General features: G+C 38.9%; 1 protein-coding gene across 7 annotated transcripts in view; it reads right to left on the reverse strand.

The window, feature by feature from the left end:
• Positions 1-17,747, reverse strand: part of ZC3H11A (zinc finger CCCH-type containing 11A) — a 68,652-nt gene extending 50,905 nt beyond the window's left edge. For 4 of the 7 annotated variants that reach the window (XM_072137301.1, XM_072137300.1, XM_072137303.1 and 1 more), the window contains exons 1-4: positions 17,610-17,747; positions 7,895-8,836; positions 4,021-4,157; positions 693-812 (exon numbers count right to left, since the gene is read on the reverse strand). In XM_072137301.1, coding sequence (XP_071993402.1) covers positions 693-812; positions 4,021-4,074 — 174 coding nt within the window. In that variant the 5' untranslated portion in view covers positions 4,075-4,157; positions 7,895-8,836; positions 17,610-17,747. The remainder of the gene's footprint in view (positions 1-692; positions 813-4,020; positions 4,158-7,894; positions 8,837-17,609) is intronic. The other 3 variants (XM_072137299.1, XM_072137298.1, XM_072137297.1) reach the window with 3 other exon arrangements.
• Between the last annotated feature and the right edge of the window lie 1,179 nt (positions 17,748-18,926).

Below are 18,926 nucleotides of genomic sequence, written 5' to 3' on the forward strand. Positions count from 1 at the left end.
GTAGCAAATTTGATAGCATGGTGTGCTTTTCTAAACATACCATTATTAAGGAAAAAAAAGGCAAATTTCCCCAAATATAAATTGCTTAACCTTATTCATTTTAATCTGGTCCAAATTCTGTACAGGCAGTCCCCTACTTACAGACGACTCTAATCACAAGCGGATGCTTTACTCTCTGGATGCTTTACTATAGTCCCCGGCTACCCTAATCAGCTTTAAGGTGTCTGCAATGAGGTTTTATTGCTTGGTCCCATTATAGTAAAACATTTTGAAAATCCAAATGTCACTGGGACCAAAAAATGTGTGGTCTGGAGCTACAATTATAAAATATACAGCTCTGTCTTACATACAAATTCAACTTAAGTACAAACCCAAGGAACCTATCTTCTAAGTAACCCAGGGACTGCCTGTACTTGAAAGTTCACAGAGAGTGTCAAAACACAGTGGAGAATAATTTTGAGAAAAAATTTATAGTTTTTGAGTTAGTGTTTGAGGTCACAGATAATTTCAGAATTGGCGTGTGTGTGTGTGTGTGTGTGTGTGTGTGTGTGTGTGTGTGTGTGTGTGTGTGTGTGTGTGTGTGTGTGTGTGTGTGTGTGTGTGTGTGTGTGTGTGTGTTTATAATATTATTATTATTTTATTTTTTTTTTTTTAAAGAAGATTGACCATTGCTTTAGATTTTACAAACTCACATCAATTTCCATGTGTCGAAACTTGCAGATTTGACGAAAACATCTGCCTTCCTGCCACAAGTTGCAAACAGTTTCATTTCCTATGGCAGCCTCACAGTGACGGAAAGTACAGCTGTCTCCCTGTGACGAAGAAATAATGACATTAATACTAAATTATGTTTGAATTAAATTAAACTAAAAGGTCTAAACATTAGGGCAGTGATGGCGAACCTTTTAGGGACCGAGTGCCCAAACTACAACAAAGACCCGCTTATTTATTGCAAAGTGCCAACACAGAATTTAATTTGTGATTTATACTCCCTTCTCTGTCAGTTTTCATTGATACCAGCACCCTGAGGACACCAATAAAGCAGAAAATAGTCCCAGGTACAGCTGTCACTTTAAAATAGCTCTGTGCACAGCAAGTCCTGGGCTGTCTGGGACTGCAGGAAGATACCTGGAGTCATCTCTGGTGATGGCCTGAGTGCCCACAGAAAGGGCTCTGAGTGCCACCTGTGGCACCAGTGCCATAGGTTAGCCATCACTGCATTAGGGGATTCAACATTATTGACACTTTCCAAGGAAATCAGCAACACCACTAGATTTATCTGCTAAGGAGTGTAAAAGAAAAAACAACAGAAATCAACATGTACTATGGTAAGATTGCAACAAGAAAAATGTCTCCAAGGAAGAGCCAATTAAAGAATTGGATTTTACAGAAATCCAATTTTCCTTTCTGCAACATTAGGTGACACGGCAGCATTGGGAAAGGAAATCAGCATTGCAGTCCATCTAGAGCACAGCTACTTGCCCCATCTTAAAAAGACACTGGGGCACATTTAAGAAGGGTCCTGTGGCCGCACTCGCCGGATATTCCGAAGATTTTGTTACACGCGATCGGATTTTGGCGTATAGGCGCCCGCTTTCAAATCGGCACAAATCGGGGCGGGGGTGGAGTTTCTATCGGGCCGAATCGTACTAAGCGCAGGATTTAACTTTGAAATAGTGTCGCAAGCCAAGCACTTACATGCAAGAAGGTGGTGAACTCCAGCAGATCTGAGCGGAGAGCGACGCATGAAGGATATCGGGCGCACGATCTACGTGAATCGCGGCAGAGTTCATCCTCCTCGGAGAGTCCGGATCGGGGATCGCACAGGGACCGGGTAAGTAAATGTGCCCCACTGTCTCCTGGTTTACAGTATTAAACCCCCCCTCTCACAGGAACCTATTAAACCCTAATAATCCACTATCACTTTGTTGTTGAGCAACTAGACACTTTCCCGGTTATATTTCTTTCATTATACAAATCACTATAAAGTTGATGATGATCTGAAAGGTATTAGGAAGTTTAAAGGGAACAGTACAACCCTTAACGCTCAGCCCCATTTATTGTATTCCGACTTGTTTGTTACCACTTTGTTTAAGTGGTAAATGTTGGCTGTAGTTTTGTGTTTATTCACAAAAAAAGAAAAAAAATGATTAATTATTTGAAAAATTTGCCATTTTCCAAAGTCAAAATCATTGCGCTTTCAGGCAGATAGATTTACCACCTAAAAAGTTGCTGAATAGCATTTCCCATATGTCTACTTTACATTTTCATAAATTTTTAAAATGTCTGCATAATTTATTTTGATTTCATGCGGCTTACAAATCGAATATCGATTTTCCGTATTTACAGAATTGAATAAAATTTTTACATATTTAACATCAAAAACACCCTATATAATCAACGCATTTTCAAATCTTCACCCCTCAAACTATCAAACAGTTTTTAAGAAGATTGTTAATCCCTTGAGATCTTCATAGTAATCAAATCAAAATGGAGGTGAAACTTAGAGTGGTCAAATTTTGTTGGTTATACATTCATTTAGCCCTAAAATTTACACATTTCCTAAAGATAAAAAGAAAAAACCCATCTTACAATTTTTTATGCAATTTTCCCCGAGTAGAGAGACCCCCCACATGTGGCCGTTACTTGTTTTATGGGCCCACAGTGTGGCGAAGAAGGTAAGGAGCGCTAGGCAGCTGCCAGGATTTTAGTTTCCTTTTTGAAGGCTATAACATTTTAGCCAATGAGATGCTTTTTCCAGTGTTACCATTGTGGGGTTGGTATCCCCTATTGTTGAAATTTTGAAACTTTTTTTTTTTTTTTTTTTGAGGGCAGGGGTAGAAAAGCATCAATTCTGTACTTTTTTTGGTGTTCATCGTATAGCCTAATAATCATATTATCTTTATTCTATGGGTCAATACGATTACCATACTAGAATATTTTTTCTTATGTTTTACTAAATTTGGCAAATCCCTAATATGTTAAAAATTCAAGCATTTTTGCAATGCCGTCTTGCAAGTGGCATAACATTTTACATTTTTGGCTATGGAGCTAGTTTATGTCTTAATTTTTTGAGGAACATGTTGTACTTTGCATCAGTATCATTCTGGTGTACATGGGTCTTATTTATCACTTTTTATTGCATTTTGTGGAATTAAACAGGTAAAAAAAAAATTTTGGCGGGTTTTTAACAGTTTTTTTTAACGGAGTTCATCGTGCGGGTTCAATAATTATTTGCTTTTATTCTACAGGTCGTTACGGACGTGGTGATACTACATGTGTTTGTGTTATAGGTCTATATGTAGCTTTTTTTGTTAGTTTTTTAGTTTTTTTAACTTTTTACTAGTTCCACCATGGGACATGAACAAGCAATCTTCAATACCGATGTATTGCAGGGTATTAGCCGTGTCGGCCTACATACATACACATACATCGGCTGATACTGTGCCTTTAAGATGACGTCATTGGGGGGAGGGGGGCATCGTGGGTGATAGACCCTGAGAAGACAGCTTAGATCCTGCAGTCGCCCTGACCGTGGCATTTAACGGGTTAAAGCACTTCCATACCAACTTTTGACTATATATATACGTCATAGTGTGGCAAGTAGAAATGAACGGACTCGAACTTCCTGTTTCCCAACAAATTGGCAAGTTAGGCCCTATGCTTAGAATAGGGGCTAATTTGTATGTGGCTGGAGAGCACATTTAATGGCATAGCACATGAGTATGGAGCAACATGGTTTTTTTTTCTAGTTACAGCCTTCCAATATTATGGACTATTTCCACAGTGTTGCGTCCCACAAGGATATTGTCAAAAAGTATACATGCATCAATATACATAAAGTAAATAAATGTTATATACACACACACACAGTTATTTGACCCCAATATGTCAAAATGTAGCTGCAAAAAATGTAAAGAACAAATGCAGCAAAAAGCATGGTTAATTCAAACCATGCATATTTATGGTGTTACAGAATGAGAATTATTTTTGAAATTACTAAGAAAAGCTCAGAGTTACCTTAGTGCAGGTGGAGTAGAAAAAGTAATAACAGTCATCTCCTTGGTTAGACATCTGAGTTCATAGAAGGTCAGTAATTCTGCTGGTTATCGGATTTTACAGATATATGCGAGTAGATCGACTTCCTGAACAATCTTCTACAGGAAAAAATATATAGTTTAATAAGGAGAAGAAGTATAAATTTGTTATAAAGCCAAATGCACACAAAATTGTTTTCCAGCTGCTGGAAAAATGGTCTGCATAGAGACCTTAAAGGAAATCTACCATCAAAAATGAAGCATGATAAACCACAGCTAATAGATCCAGGCACTGTGGTAATTTTCATTGTTATCCAGACATCCTTCCTTCTAAAATCTACTTTTAAAATAATGCTAATGAGTCAGAAGGGCTCTGAGGGGAATTACCAGAGCCCCTTCATGCTTCATAGGCTGTTACACTGTTTCACCGAGCACCTCAGAACCTCCCCATCCATCTGCCTGATGTATTCTCAGCAAAGGAAGTTTCAACACCCTGTGAAAGGGAGAGTGCCTTTTGATAGATTTCAATAACAGATTTTCTTTAAAGGAAAGTAACAGAAATTATTATTTGATTATTAGTGCTCTGGGTAATGTCTTAGGGAATGTAAAGTAAATTTACACACAAGGAAAGGTTGGCAATAAAGGAGTTGATGGCAGATCAATCAATAATATTTAAGCCAGCAAATAAAGGGGGGGAAATTGGTCATCCTCAATAGACATACATATATTGAAATGCGTTATAAATTACTAAAAGACAGAATGCTACAGAATTCTTAAGGAGAATCCAACAACAAGATTCTATGAGGACCTGAAAAGAATTGTGGTAAAAGCGATGGAAAACAAGCTAGTCAGTAAAGAAGCAGTATGATCATATGCTACCATCATGCCCAAAAATAGCAACTTTGTATGCCATGCCAGAGGTCCACAAAGGGGTGGAGAATCTGAAGGGGAGACCAATAGAGTCTGGCATTGACAATTTGTCTCAGAACAAAAGTCAATACATTGATAGGATTCTCCGTTCCTTTGTGATATCCTTACCATCGTATGCAAGGGATACTATGGACGTCTTAAAGACACTAGATCAACTTGTAGTGCCAGAAGGGACATTCTTAGCAAGTCTTGAAGTTGAAGCCTTGTACCGTTCCATCCTCCATGATCTGAAATGTCAAACTTTATCTCCTTTTCTGGCATCTTGTGGTGTCCAATACCATGGGCATAATGAAATAGTGATAGAATTGGTGGAATATGTATTGACACATAACTACTTCGCTTTTGATGGTAAGTTCTTCCACCATATCAGGTGGGTCGCGATGGGGAGCCCCTACCTCTACCTGGGCTGGTGGGAGAATAAGATTGAATTTCAGGAAAGCAGGGAGAAATGGACCTGGGTGATATTGTCATGGCGGAGGTTCATAGATGATGTCCTGATACTTTGGACTGACACTAGGGAGGCTTTGCAGCTAATTGTTGAAGAGCTAAATAGTAACACTATTGACTTATTCCTCACATCTGAGATTAGAGAACATGAGATAACCTTCCGGGATCTCATGATCAATATATCAAAGAACGGAGAAATCGAGAAGAGGATATTTACGAAATCTACATGAACAATATCCTACAATGGAATAGCTGGCACCCTAAAGCAATGAGGAAAGGTATCCCAAAAGGGCAGTATTTGTGAGTACGCAAAAACTGTTAGACTACCTTAGGGGAGGAAATGTTCTGGAAAGAAGGCTGTTAAATGGGGGGGGGGATATCCTAAAAATACTCTTGCTGGAGCTCATTAGCATGCCATGACACTGAAAAGAGATGAGTTGTCTCCAAAACTTGGAGATCCAAAGAACAGTGGATATCTTAGGATCATTGGCACATATGATAAAAGATACAGGGAAATCCAAAAAATCATTAAGGCATATTGGGGAATACTAAAGTTGGACCCAGATATCACTTAATATATTGAGGAACAACCCTCCATCACATAAGGGAGGGGTTATAATATTAAGGACTCCCTAGTACACAGCCATCTCACCCCAGTAAGGACAGGACATGGTTACCAGAGAAACCTAAAGATACATACAGATGTGGGACATGTGAGGCATGTAGCTCGATCATGATAAGCCACTCAGTGACTAGCACGAAAAAAAAAAAAGACTACACAACCAAAGGATTTATAAATTGTGGATCCAAGGGCGTAGTGTATTGGATCACATGCAAAGTATACAAGATACAGAATACAGGAAAAAGTTATCATGGGTTAAGGTTGAGGGTCAGGGAACACTATAATGATGTCATCAATGATCGCCATACTATGGTTGCTAAACATGTAAACATACATAACAAGAGGGATCCAAAAGTCTTGGGGTCCAGGGGATTGAACTCCTCAACCCACTCATTAGAAGGGGGGGGGGGGGGGCTGGAATCGCATCATCCTACAGAAAGAGGCTAGATGGATTCATACCATGGCCACAGTAATAGCAAGTGGGCTCAATGACAGTATATCATATGCGTGGTTTTTATGAATATTAAAAGAACTGGTCCATGACAGTCTCAATCTAATGCAATCACAACGAATATGAAAAGACTTATTAGTCGGTGTCAAGAGTGAAACTATTTATAACTTAGTGATGGTTACGTTTCAACCATTTGAGGCATCTTGCAATATATATATATATATATATATATATATATATATATATATATATATATATATATATATACACATACATACATACACATATGTATAGATATATATAGATATATATTAGTGAGATTAGCCTAGGTGGAGTCTAAGGAATATGGGCTGGATAATATTGATGAGAACACTTAATTCTACATCTGTGGTAATCTTCTTATATAATAAATATATATAATATATCACCGCCCTGTGTGACCAGAACAGGAGTAGGGCTTCTGGCTCATGTGCTGCTACAGATGACTGTTGCAGCTTGTGCTGTGGTAGAGCAGGCAGTAATACAAGGATGGCTCACCACTCTGACAATGTAATGACGTCACTACAACGTCGGTGCCTTACTGCAATACAGTCATCGGATAGATGAGAAAGGTTTTTTTTTGTTCTGCACTGCTACAAACAGGAAGGGATGGAATGGGAGACAAAAACAAAACAAAACAGGGTGGGGGGATAATGAGAAGGGTCACTACAAATGAGGGAATAATGAGAAGGGTCACTATAAAAGAGGGCATAAAGAGTTAAAGGGGTATTCTCATCTAGGCATTCACATTCAGTTTGATAAATCTGCCATATATAAAAATTTCTCAATTGGATGTTATTAAAAAAAAATGTTCCTGTGTGAAGATAATTTCTCATCAATGTAGTCATTTTGTCCCTTAGAAACCAGATGGCTTCCTCGGTTACGACCACGTCACATTTTGGCAGCCGTGGCCAGACATGCGCTAGTGAGCCCTGCCTGACCACATGGATTCAGTCTCCATTCAGTCTCCATAGGACGGCTGTACTATTTGCAGTAACTCCCAGACATTTCAAATACAAAAACTTTTTGTTTATTTTTGCAATCCATCCAGCAGAGGTGGCCGTATCCGAGGAAGCCATCTCGTTTCTAAGGGACAAAATGACTATATTTATGAGAAATTATCTTCACACAGGAACATTCAATTGAGAAATGTTTATATATGGCAGATTTATCAAACTAAATGTGAATGCCTAGACGAGAATACCCCTTTAAGTATATAAGTCTGGCCCTCTAAAAGCATTCCCCTTTCTCATTTGGCTCCATGGGAGAATTAATTGCCCACCGCAGGTTTAATATCTAAACAAACTATATTCTTATAATCTATAGTAATAGTTCTCAAACATTACATTATACCTAGAGAAAACTTACCAAAGCACATCTATGGGTCTCTGTACTGAACCAGCTGCAAGACTTTTCTCCTGTAGGTCGAATCAACCATCAATCCAACAGTTAATTTGTGGGAGTGGGATTGGCAGAAGGGTGAAGGAAGGGAATTGGACTTGACCTTGAATAACGAGTTATGCATAAGCAATACAAAAGAGTCCGTAGAGGAAAAGGCCTTGTTAAGTTAAAAACAAAAATTAAGAAGTCCTCTAATAGTTGTGGAAAGAAAATAGAAGAAGTAAGCCCAAGGTACTGTGTAGAATAACATTCCAAACAGTCTTCTTAGAAAAAAAAAATATATTTGTATTAAAAAATTTTAATTAAAAAAAAAAAAACAAAAGAGAAGGAAGCCTTCCAAAAACTCCAATCTTCAATTTCTTTACCTAGTAGGAGGGAAAAAACACTACTCCCCCGTTCTTAAAAATGAGGCGGAAGCAGATAATCACAGAGTTATTACATTGACTCAAGATAAGCAAGTTATTCTATCAAGATATAAACAAAATATATACAACATATTTTGTGCATTCACTATATATTCCCTGAATAGTTTTATGTATTCTGCTAAACCAAATATTTGTGCATTTGTGTTTCTTGGTCTGTCACCGGTCTCAAAGATGTCTCAAACTATAATCGCTTTATCCAATAGTAGGATACAGAAAGTTTGTATTGTTCCAAATAAAGTACTGATATGACATGTATTCTCATAATACATTAGGTTTCAAATTAAAGGTGTTCTGTTTATTTTAACCTGGGGTAAGAAACAAATTCATCAGTTCAGAAAAGTATGTTGGAATTTGTTCTATGAAAGCAGTACACCGTTCCCGAATGTTGTCCCAACCTGAGTAGGATGTACTTAGCATTGCCATTTTGTAAATAAATATTAGTTCCATACTCACACTTATTGATATTCTTAGAATTATAGGAAAACTGAAAAACAAAAAAAGAGGCAAGAGATTTTTAGCTTGAAGATATTGATGGAATCAAGAGAACAGAGCTAGATGGTTTATCACCAGAATCGGAGCTTAGAAGGTAGTAACATAGCTCATCTGCTTTTCATAGAGTATTAAAGTATCGAATGCAAAATTTACCCATCATCCACAAATTAAAGAAATTATAATACACGCTGAGCACTAATGCCAAAAGCATTTTTCTTTCAGAATGCATGTGTGACTAACAATGAATAAACACAACCACATTCATACATCTCTGCTGCAGTGATTGGATTGGATTTTTGTATTCAAAAAACATACTCTCCAAATACCTATATAATTGAGGAGTTTATACAAACTGCTGTAAAATCAATATCCTTAACCTGGCTCCTATGAATATCCAGTTTTAAAATATGCCAATTAAGTGCTTTTGGGAGCAGTACCAGAGTCTCTCCATGCACCAGTGCTTTCTCTACAACAGAGGTTCACAACCTTTTTCAGCCCAAGGGCCGCATTGTAATACCACCACGCTTCAGGGGTCTGCACTATTAACCATAAGCCTAGACACACCAAAAACCACAATACAGCACAAATGCCCCCCCAAGAAACCACTACGGCATTTGTACAATAAGTAACATAGAACCCAGGGAAGACTACAATACCGGACAGGAATAACTGGCTGCTCGTACTAATAAACCCCAGCACTTTGCCCTGCTTCCAGACAGACTAAGATGATAAGTTATACTTACCTATCTGCTGCACAGTGCCGATTCTTGCCTTTTTGCTGCCTGAGGTAAAAATTAAAATGCCATCCCCTACTATAAAACTGCCCCCATGTACAATATAACTGAGAAAACATGTTTATAGTAGACTGCTAGCCCCCCCTAAGTCTTGTCTCTCTCCTCACACAACAATCTCCAGCCCCTAAACGTGCCCCTGCAGTATGCAGTGCCCCCCCCCCACACGTGCCCCAGGCAGCGGTGGTATCGCAACCCGAGGCTCTGCAGGCCGTGGGTTTTGCAGCCCTGCTGTATAATCTCCTTTCATATGTTAACCTCCCTGCCCTCTGGCACATGCAGGTTAGATCTTGGTGTCTAACAGCCCTCTCGCTCCAGTCCATCTGCACTTGTGCACCTGGACAAAGCCATATCAGGCACACTGAAGCATGGGACACATGGGGACGGGACACAAAGGTATGTAATGGTCTTTAAGTCCTTTATATGTACACTTACCAAAAAAGGTCCAAAAGACCTCACTAGAACCCATGTCACTAGTAAAACTTACGTTTTATTTAGGGTATATAATTAGAGACACTATTTCATCTAACGATTATATGAGTAAATGTTAGGAGTGAAGATTAAAGAAGACAAGACAAGTGCCAGGATCGCAGTTGAGTATCATTTCATTTTGTTGGTAAATTTTGGGTAAGTTTTGCAATTTTTTTTTAAAGATAAAAAGTGATGAATAAAAAAAAAAATGTGTCCATTTTCTTTATTTTAAATCGCGTTTTACCACCTAAAAAAAGTAGCTTTATAACATTTAACATACATCTGCTTTATATTTTTAGAATTTTTGAAATGTCTGGATAATTTATTTTGATGTCGAACATAGGTATTGTGTATTTTCAGAATTGACTATATTGGGGTTAATGACTGTTTTAATGAAATTTTAAATATATTAGAAACCCCCTATATATCAGCTCATTTTCAAATCTGCAACGCTCAAACTATCAAAAACTGCTTTTAGGAAAATTGCTAACCCCTTGAAATCTTCATAGTAATCAAATCAAAATGGAGGTGAAATTTAGAAAGGTCAAATTTTTTTTGGTAATACGTTCATTTAGCCCCAAAATGTACACAATTTCAAAAGATAAAACCCACCTTAAAATTTGTTATGCAATTTCTCCAGAGTCCATAGACACCCTACATGTGGCAGTTACTTGTTTTATGGGCACACAGCGAGGCGCAGAAGGAAAGGAAAGGATTTTAGTATCCTCATTGGCTTCTTTTGTAGGCTATAAAATGTATTCACTACTTTTGAGGGCAGGAGTAGAAAAGCATCAATTCTGCTGGATTTTTTTACTTTTCTTTTTGATGTTCACATAATAATCATGTTATCTTTATTCTATACGTCAATACAATACCATACATGGATTTCTTTCTCAAGTTTTACTGCCACATTAAAACGGATGTGGGGGGAAAAAAATAATTTTTGCATTGCTGTATTCTAATTAGCATAACATTTTAGCTTTTTTTTGCTATGCAGCTGGTTGATGGCTTGTTTTTTGAAGGACATGTTATATTTTGCAACAGTATAATTCTGGAGTTCATAAATTTTTTTTTAAACACCATTGTATTTTTTTGTGGGATAAAATGGGTAAAAATCATGAATTTTGATGGGTTTTTTAACAGATTTTTTTTTGGAGTTCATCAAGCGGGTTCAATAATCTTAATTCTATTGGTCGTTGTGGACACGGTGATGCTATATAGGGGGGTATGCGTTATGATTTTGACTTTTTGCATTATATGTCTCTTAATAGGTTTATGGACATTTTTATTAATTTATTTTTATTTGAAGGAAATCTATTTTATTTCATGGATTATGAATGCATGAAACCTTCAGAATGCTGTAGCTACACTTGTATGATATCTTGTTTAATCCTTGTGCTGAGTGGTTTTGCTCAAAAAACAAACATTCAGGACCTTGGGAAAGCTGGGTTGCTTCAGCCTGCCGTTGATAAACACATTACACAGAGGTTTTTTGAACAGTCAAGACAAAAATGGTATAGTTTATATGGTTGAAAAAAAGACATGTCCATCAAGTTCAATCGTGCGTTAGGAGAACTGTCAGACAAGTTAAATGCAGCGTTTAACAGGTTAAACACCCGCAGTCAGAGCTCACTCCGACCGCGGGTGTTACACTAGGATGTCAGATCTTAATAACAGCTGACATCCAGTGTATTCCAATGCCGTCCCAGCTCGGATCTCGAACTGAACCAGTATCAGCTCTGCATCCGATATATCAGACGCTGAGCGCTGTAACTTAGTGGACATAGAGCGTTAAGAGGTTAAAGCCCAAACAGGGCTCTTAACCCCTTCACGCTCCGCGGCGGATATATCCGCCACGGAGCGCAGTGACTTAGCGCTCAGTGGCGGATATATCCGCCACGGCGCCTATGCCGGCTCGGCTCTGGATCAGAGCCGAACCGGCATCGGGAAACACGGGGTGCCGGCTGTAACTAATAGCCGGCACCCCAGTGTAACACCCGCGATCGGAGTTGTCTCCGATCGCGGGTGCTTAACCCTTTAGATGCCGCGGTCAGCGCGACCGCGGCATCTAACAAGCATCTGGGGTGTCTTTCCCCCACGATCGGCCCCCCCGAACCGTTTTCGGGGGGCGCCGATCGTTGCTATAGTAACTCTGGGGTCCGATCTGGACCCCAGAGTTACTAGCAAGAATTGCCAGTAAGATGGCGTCTGTGACGTCATCTTACTGGCAAAGTGCCAGCCTATGCAAGTGCATAGGCTGACACTGATAATACTCTGCAATACATCAGTATTGCAGAATATTATCATGAACAAGCAATCAGAGGATTTCTTGTTCATGTACCATGGTATAAAAGTAAAAAAGTAAAAAAAAAAAGTTATTCAATAAAAAAATAAAGCCATAAATCACTAAAAATGCCCCAAACCCCCAAAACATATAAAGAGACATATAACTCAAAAAAAAAGTCTAAATCATAACACAAACCCCACATATATAGTATCACCGCGTCCGTAACAACCCGTAGAATAAAAGTAAATCATTATTGAACCCCCACGATAAACGCCGTAAAAAAAAACTGTTATAAACCCTCCAAAAATTATGATTTTTACCTTTTCAATCCCACAAAAAATGCTATAAAATGCGACCAAAAAACCATATGTACTTAGACATGATACTGGTGCAAAGTACAACATGTCCCGCAAAAAACAAGCCATCAACCAGCTCCGTAGCCAAAAACGTAACAAAGTTATGCCACTTGGAAGACGGCAATACAAAAATTATAGATTTTTCCCCACATTAGGGTTTTGTTTGACAAATTTAGTAAAACGTAAGAAAATATATTCATGTTTGGTATCCCCGTAATCGTATCAACCCATAGAATAAAGCTAACATGATTATTAGTCTATACGGTGAACACCAAAAAAAAAAAAGTCAAAAATCCAGTACAGAATTGATGCTTTTCTACTCCTGCCCTCAAAAAAAGTTCCTAAATTTTCAACAATAGGTGATACCAACCCCAAAATGGTAACAATGGAAAAAGCATCTCATCCCGCAAAAAAAATGCCGTCACATGGCCCCAATAACGAAAAAGCGAATATTTTATAGCCTTCAAAAGGGGCCAATGAGGAAACTAAAATCCTGGCAGCTGCAGGGCTCTCCTTCCCTTCTGCGTCTCGCTGTGCGCCCATAAAACAAGTCACAGCCACATGTGGGGGGTCTTTGTACTCAGGAGAAATTGCAGAACAAATTGTATGGTGGGTTTTCTCTTTTTATATTTTGGAAATGTGTAAATTTTAGTGCTAAATGAACGTATAAGGGAACAATATGACCATTCTAAATTTCACCTCCATTTTGATTCAATTACTATGAAGATCTCAAGGGGTTAACAATCTTCGTAAAAGCTGTTTCTGATAGATTGAGGGGTGCAGATTTGAAAATGGGTAGATTATATAGGGGGGTTTGATGCTAAATATGTAAAATTTCATTCAAAACTGTATTTATCCCCAAAATAGTCAATTCTGAAAATCCGGAAAAGCGATATTCTTTTTGTAAGCCGCGTGACATCAAAATAAATTATCCAGACATTTCAGAAATTATGAAAATGTAAAGTAGACAAATGGGAAATGTTATTCAGCAACTTATTTAGGTGGTAAATCTATCTGCCTGAAAACGCAATGATTTAGAATTTCGAAAATGGCAAATTTTTCAAAAAATTTATCATATTTTCTTTTTTTTGTAAATAAACGCAAAACTTATCAGCCAACATTTACCACTAAAATGAAGTACAACATGTGGGGAAAAAACAATCTCAGAATCGTTTTGATAAGTAACAGTGTTCAAAAGTTATAACCATATAAAGCGAAGCAAGTCAGAATCCAAAAAATCGGGCTGAGCCTTAAGCTGTAAAATGGCTGCGTCCTTAAGGGGTTAAAGGGAACCGGTCAACACATTTTTCACAAATACAGCTAGTGGCAGGTTCCTAAATAGCCAGTTACTATCTGACATACATTTTTTTTTTAGCTAAAAATTGTTTCCCTCAGATCCCCATAAAATCTGAGTTATAAATTAAGCAGGTATCTAGGGATCTATAGAGCGAGTTAAGGACGTGGCCTAATGTCACATGACTAGGGCGACACAGGTCATTTAGCCTCGTGACATTAGCAAGCTGTACCCCATTCACATATATGTCCACATTAAAAAAATCACAGCATACCTGCATGGACTCCATATATCTCGTGAAGTGCATGAAAAGTAACTTAGTAAAAAAATATTATATATATATATATATATATATATATATATATATATATATATATATATACACACATACAATAACAGTGACGGTGCACCTTTTACAACCAAACCCACTTATTTAAATGCAAAGTGCCAACACGGCAATTTAAGCAGTAACATGTTGCTACCTGTTTTGTCATGGCTTTTAATTTTATCGGTGTCCTGAGGACACCAATACAGATGAAAAAAAAAGAGGAGAAATTCAGATTATCATTGCAGCTTCCTTCCAGGGTCCCCTGAACAGAAAGAATTCCCTTGTCTACAGCTCCTTGCTCCTCCTTTAGGATGTGTAGCTTCAAAATAGCCCTGATCAAAGCACATCCTGTGTGGCCACGGACGGCAGGAGAAGCTTTTGAGTCCTGTCTGGAAACTCTGCTGGGGTGATGGATCGGGTGCCCACAGAAAGTGCTCCGAGTGCCACCTCTAACCTCGAATAAAATACACACTCTAAAATAAGACCACTAAAAAGAACAACTCTTCCCGCAAAAAGTAAGCCCTTAACCAAAATCAGCCGAAAAATATGGTGATGCTAAAATGAACAAGATTAACTCTAAATTAGTTTTAATTCAGTAAAATTGAATAAAATACACAAAACCCCCACATATTTGGTATCGCTTCGTCTGTGACAATCTGCATAATAAAACAAAATAATTTTTGAACCCGCTAAGTGAACCCCGTAAGAAACAACCTCAAAACACGCTCCGAAAAAGATAATTTTTAATTAATACCCTTTAAAAAATGCTCTAAAAAGTGCTAACAAAAATGTTACGCAATCTAAAATAAGACCACTAAAAAGAACAACGCTTCTCGCAAAAAATAAGCCCTTAACTAGCTTTTGTCAGCTGAAAAATAAAAAAAAGTTATCTTTATGATATGATGGTGATGCTAAAATTAACATTTTCGTCAAATATTTAATTTTCTACCCAAAATGAATGTATTGTCAAAAAATATTACAATTTGTAGACCGGTTAAAGAAATGCAAAACACCGGCGGCTTGTTCCAGATTGCAGGTGTTTCCATAGAAACGCCGATGCGATTGGGATGCAGCCCTCCCCGGGGGGTTCTGTTTGGTCTGCATTTGCAAACGCAGCCAAAGCGCAACGTGGGACAGCGCCCTAAAAGTGCTTTTTCCTACATTGGGGGGGGGGGGGGGTGCAGTTTCCATAATGATGATTTGGCAAAAAATGTGAAAAATGGCTCCTAAATAATGAGCCTCATAACATTCTGGTAAAACATGTGGAATCTTAAAAAAAACCATGCCAACATAAAGCAGACATTTTGGAAATGCAAGTTATGAATTTATTTGGGAGCTATCTGCATCAAAAGTAGAGAATTGAGGGCTTTGAAAATAAAGAATTTTTCTAAATTTTTGCCAAATTTTATGTTTAATCAATTTTTATTAGGTATTTGCAATTTCCAAAAAAATACATACATTATGCTTGAAATACAACAAATATAGAAGTAACAAGTGTTTATGTCTACTACATTCTGGACATTGAGTTTAAGAGACCTTACATATTATGTTTTAACAGCCGTAAGTTATAAGTGTGAAATGCAAGTTGAAGACATATCAGAGTGATCTTTGCTGTATGGTTTTTTTCAAAACCTCTGGCTTTGGTGTCTTTGGGAACAGGGTACTAGGGTTTGATGGCATTCTATGGGAGCCAGAGGTCGCACTAACATTTTTCCAGAAAGGTAAAAATACTCCTCTCACCATTTTTGAGGAGTATTTTTACCCGAGGAGGAGTATGAAAATTTTGGTAATACACCGCACACATAGCACACTGCACACTCACCGCTGACAACACCTCACAGCACACACTCACCACTCACAGCGCAGCACACAGAACACTGCACACTACACTCACAGAACACACTACACACACTCACACAGAACACTGCGTCGAACACAAACGTAGGCAGCTGTGGGCAGGGAGAGTTGGAGCAGGACGGGGAGCAGCAGCTCCGCGGCCCACATGTCTCCCCCAGGGCCGGTGCTCTCACTCCGGGTCTCTACGGCGCGCCCCTGACACGCTACAGACATTTCCCTCATTTGCAGCACGCGCTGAACCGCTCAGCCTGCGCGCTACAGGGAATAATTGCCAAGCGTAACTTTATGCATGGCAATTATTTTGGGGGGTAATGGCACCTCATCACGCGTCTATGACGCGTGGTGAGGCGTTAATGCAACCTCTGATGGGAGTTGAAATACATCTTTCCCATGTGGGCTGATCTTCAGATGGGGTACTCTCTGTAGTCACTTGAAAGTAACATATGGTCCTGCCTGACTGGTGGGGTGATGACAAGAGTTCCCTATTGTAGGTGGTGGGGAGAATGGTGGGGTGTTGACGTAATTGCATCAGCCCCTTGCAGGCCCTGTACATTGTTTAATGACGCATACATTTTTGCCAAATTTTGTTTTATTTCATAACTAAACACAAAATATTTCAGCCAAATTTTTAAACAAATTTGAAATACAATGTGTCACGAGAAAACAATCTCAAATCCCCTTGACATCTCATGGCATTCCAAAGCTATAACCACTTATAGTGGCACAGGGCAGATTTAAAAAATGGGGCCGCGTCCTAAAAGCCAAAATAGGCCGAGTCCCGAAGGGGTTAAGTTACACTTATGGATGCATGCAGAATTTATTTATTTAGTTACTAAATAAAAATAAAGTGACATACAGGACTCAGTTTGTCAGGTTTCGACATCTAAACTCCATACCAGGCCCTTTCCTGTAGCAGAGTCAAGCAAAATGATGTACAGGACAAGAGATCTACTTCTTGCAAATCTTAATATGTAACATTACACCCACAAGTTGGTACTGTTGCTCTATCCAATTTGCCAGCAGCTGTGTATTGTGTGACATTGGACGCCTATGCATCTACTAATGGCTTTTGTTCTAATACAGACTCTTATGTGTTCAATCGCAAGGCCTGAGCCCTTAAAGGATCACAAGTCGATCATAAGGTAAACAAACTTTTTGGCAAGAGGCCTTCAGGAAAATCCATCTTTTTGGACGATACCATACGCAATTCCCACCCATTTGCTATCCATCACTAGAACGATACTTTCCACGGAGATTCCCTAATATATCTGCCTGCGCTGCGGTGTATAGTCAGTAACTAGAAAAGTGCCCTATGACTTGCCCCTACACTAGCAATAACGAGGTTTTTCCGACTTGGGGCCTGCTTCATCTGTTTTCTTACCTCTCTCCCAAGCGTTTCCGACTCCACTTGCCTTTGCTTAGGCGGAAACCCTGAGGACGGAGCGGAAGGAGGAAAAAGAATGGTATAGTCCAAAGTCTAGCGCAGACCCGCCGCTGAGAGGTCACGTGGATAGGCTGTAAAGGGAAGGGGCGGGACTTAATCCGAGTGTCTACGGCACCGACTGGCTCCATTTTAGTTTTACTAATGTTACGGTACACGGAAACAATAGCGGTTATCCAAACAGAAGATACCTGGCTGCTTCATCGCGGTCATTTCTCCCATAACATTTATTCGTCTTAAAAACAACCAAAATGACTAATTCACCGTGAAGGTTCCACTTGCCGCGAGGCGAGAGTAGCGCCTGAGCTGGAGCAGGTTCTAATGTTATCTTTCCAGTTCTCTACCAAAATGGCTAGAATGAAATAACTTGCTCTAGCAGTGCCTTATACTCTAGTCAGCGTATCCCTTTTCCTGCCAGGCGTTTGTGGAAATTATGTTGCAGGATTGGCTAGAGCAATTTTGATGTACAAGTACAACCAAATTTACAGCATATAGAATTATACTAAACCCTATGAAACCATATATTTTCTGAAAGCAGGCACTTGTACAAAACTGCATTAACCCCTTAACGCCAAAACTACTTTTCACCTTCCTGACACAAACCATTTTTTCAAATCCACCCTGAGTCACTATATGTGGTTATAACTTTGGAACGCTTTAATCCAGTGATTTTGAAATTATTTTCTCATGACACTTTGTACTTCATGTTAGTTGAAAAATTTTGGTGGTATGTGTTGCATGTATTTATGAAAAAAAGATATTTGGTGAAAATTAGGAAAAGAATTTTGATTTTTAAAATTCTAAATGTTCTCACTTGCTCCGTTCATTTTGGTCTCAGGTGCGCAAACGAATCAATAAATTGACAGGAATCCAGTTGGAGGATGACCCCTCAGCTTTACTCCTATCGATTTTTTCCCACATCAAACTCCAAAACCAAAAAATCACTGATGGGATTTATGTTAATAGCAGCCAGAGCTCTCATTCCAAGATTGTGGAAAACCACCCGAATCCCTCGAATGTCGGACTGGTTTGGTGAGATTACTCTGCTACATAGCCTAGAAGAACTGACTGCATCAAATCACAACACTCAAGAAACTAACACAACCCTTTGGGGCCCCTGGCTCACTTTTAGACAATCCTCGGAATTTAACACCTTTACATAACCTGCGACTGTGTATTATTTTCAACTAGACTGCTCTGATTTCCCCATGCTTCCCTTACCCCCTCCCCCCCCCAACTCGCCCAATTAGTTCCCCC

Source organism: Engystomops pustulosus, chromosome 2 (genome assembly GCF_040894005.1).
Source record: "Engystomops pustulosus chromosome 2, aEngPut4.maternal, whole genome shotgun sequence".
In the NCBI taxonomy this organism is placed as follows: Eukaryota; Metazoa; Chordata; class Amphibia; order Anura; family Leptodactylidae; genus Engystomops; species Engystomops pustulosus.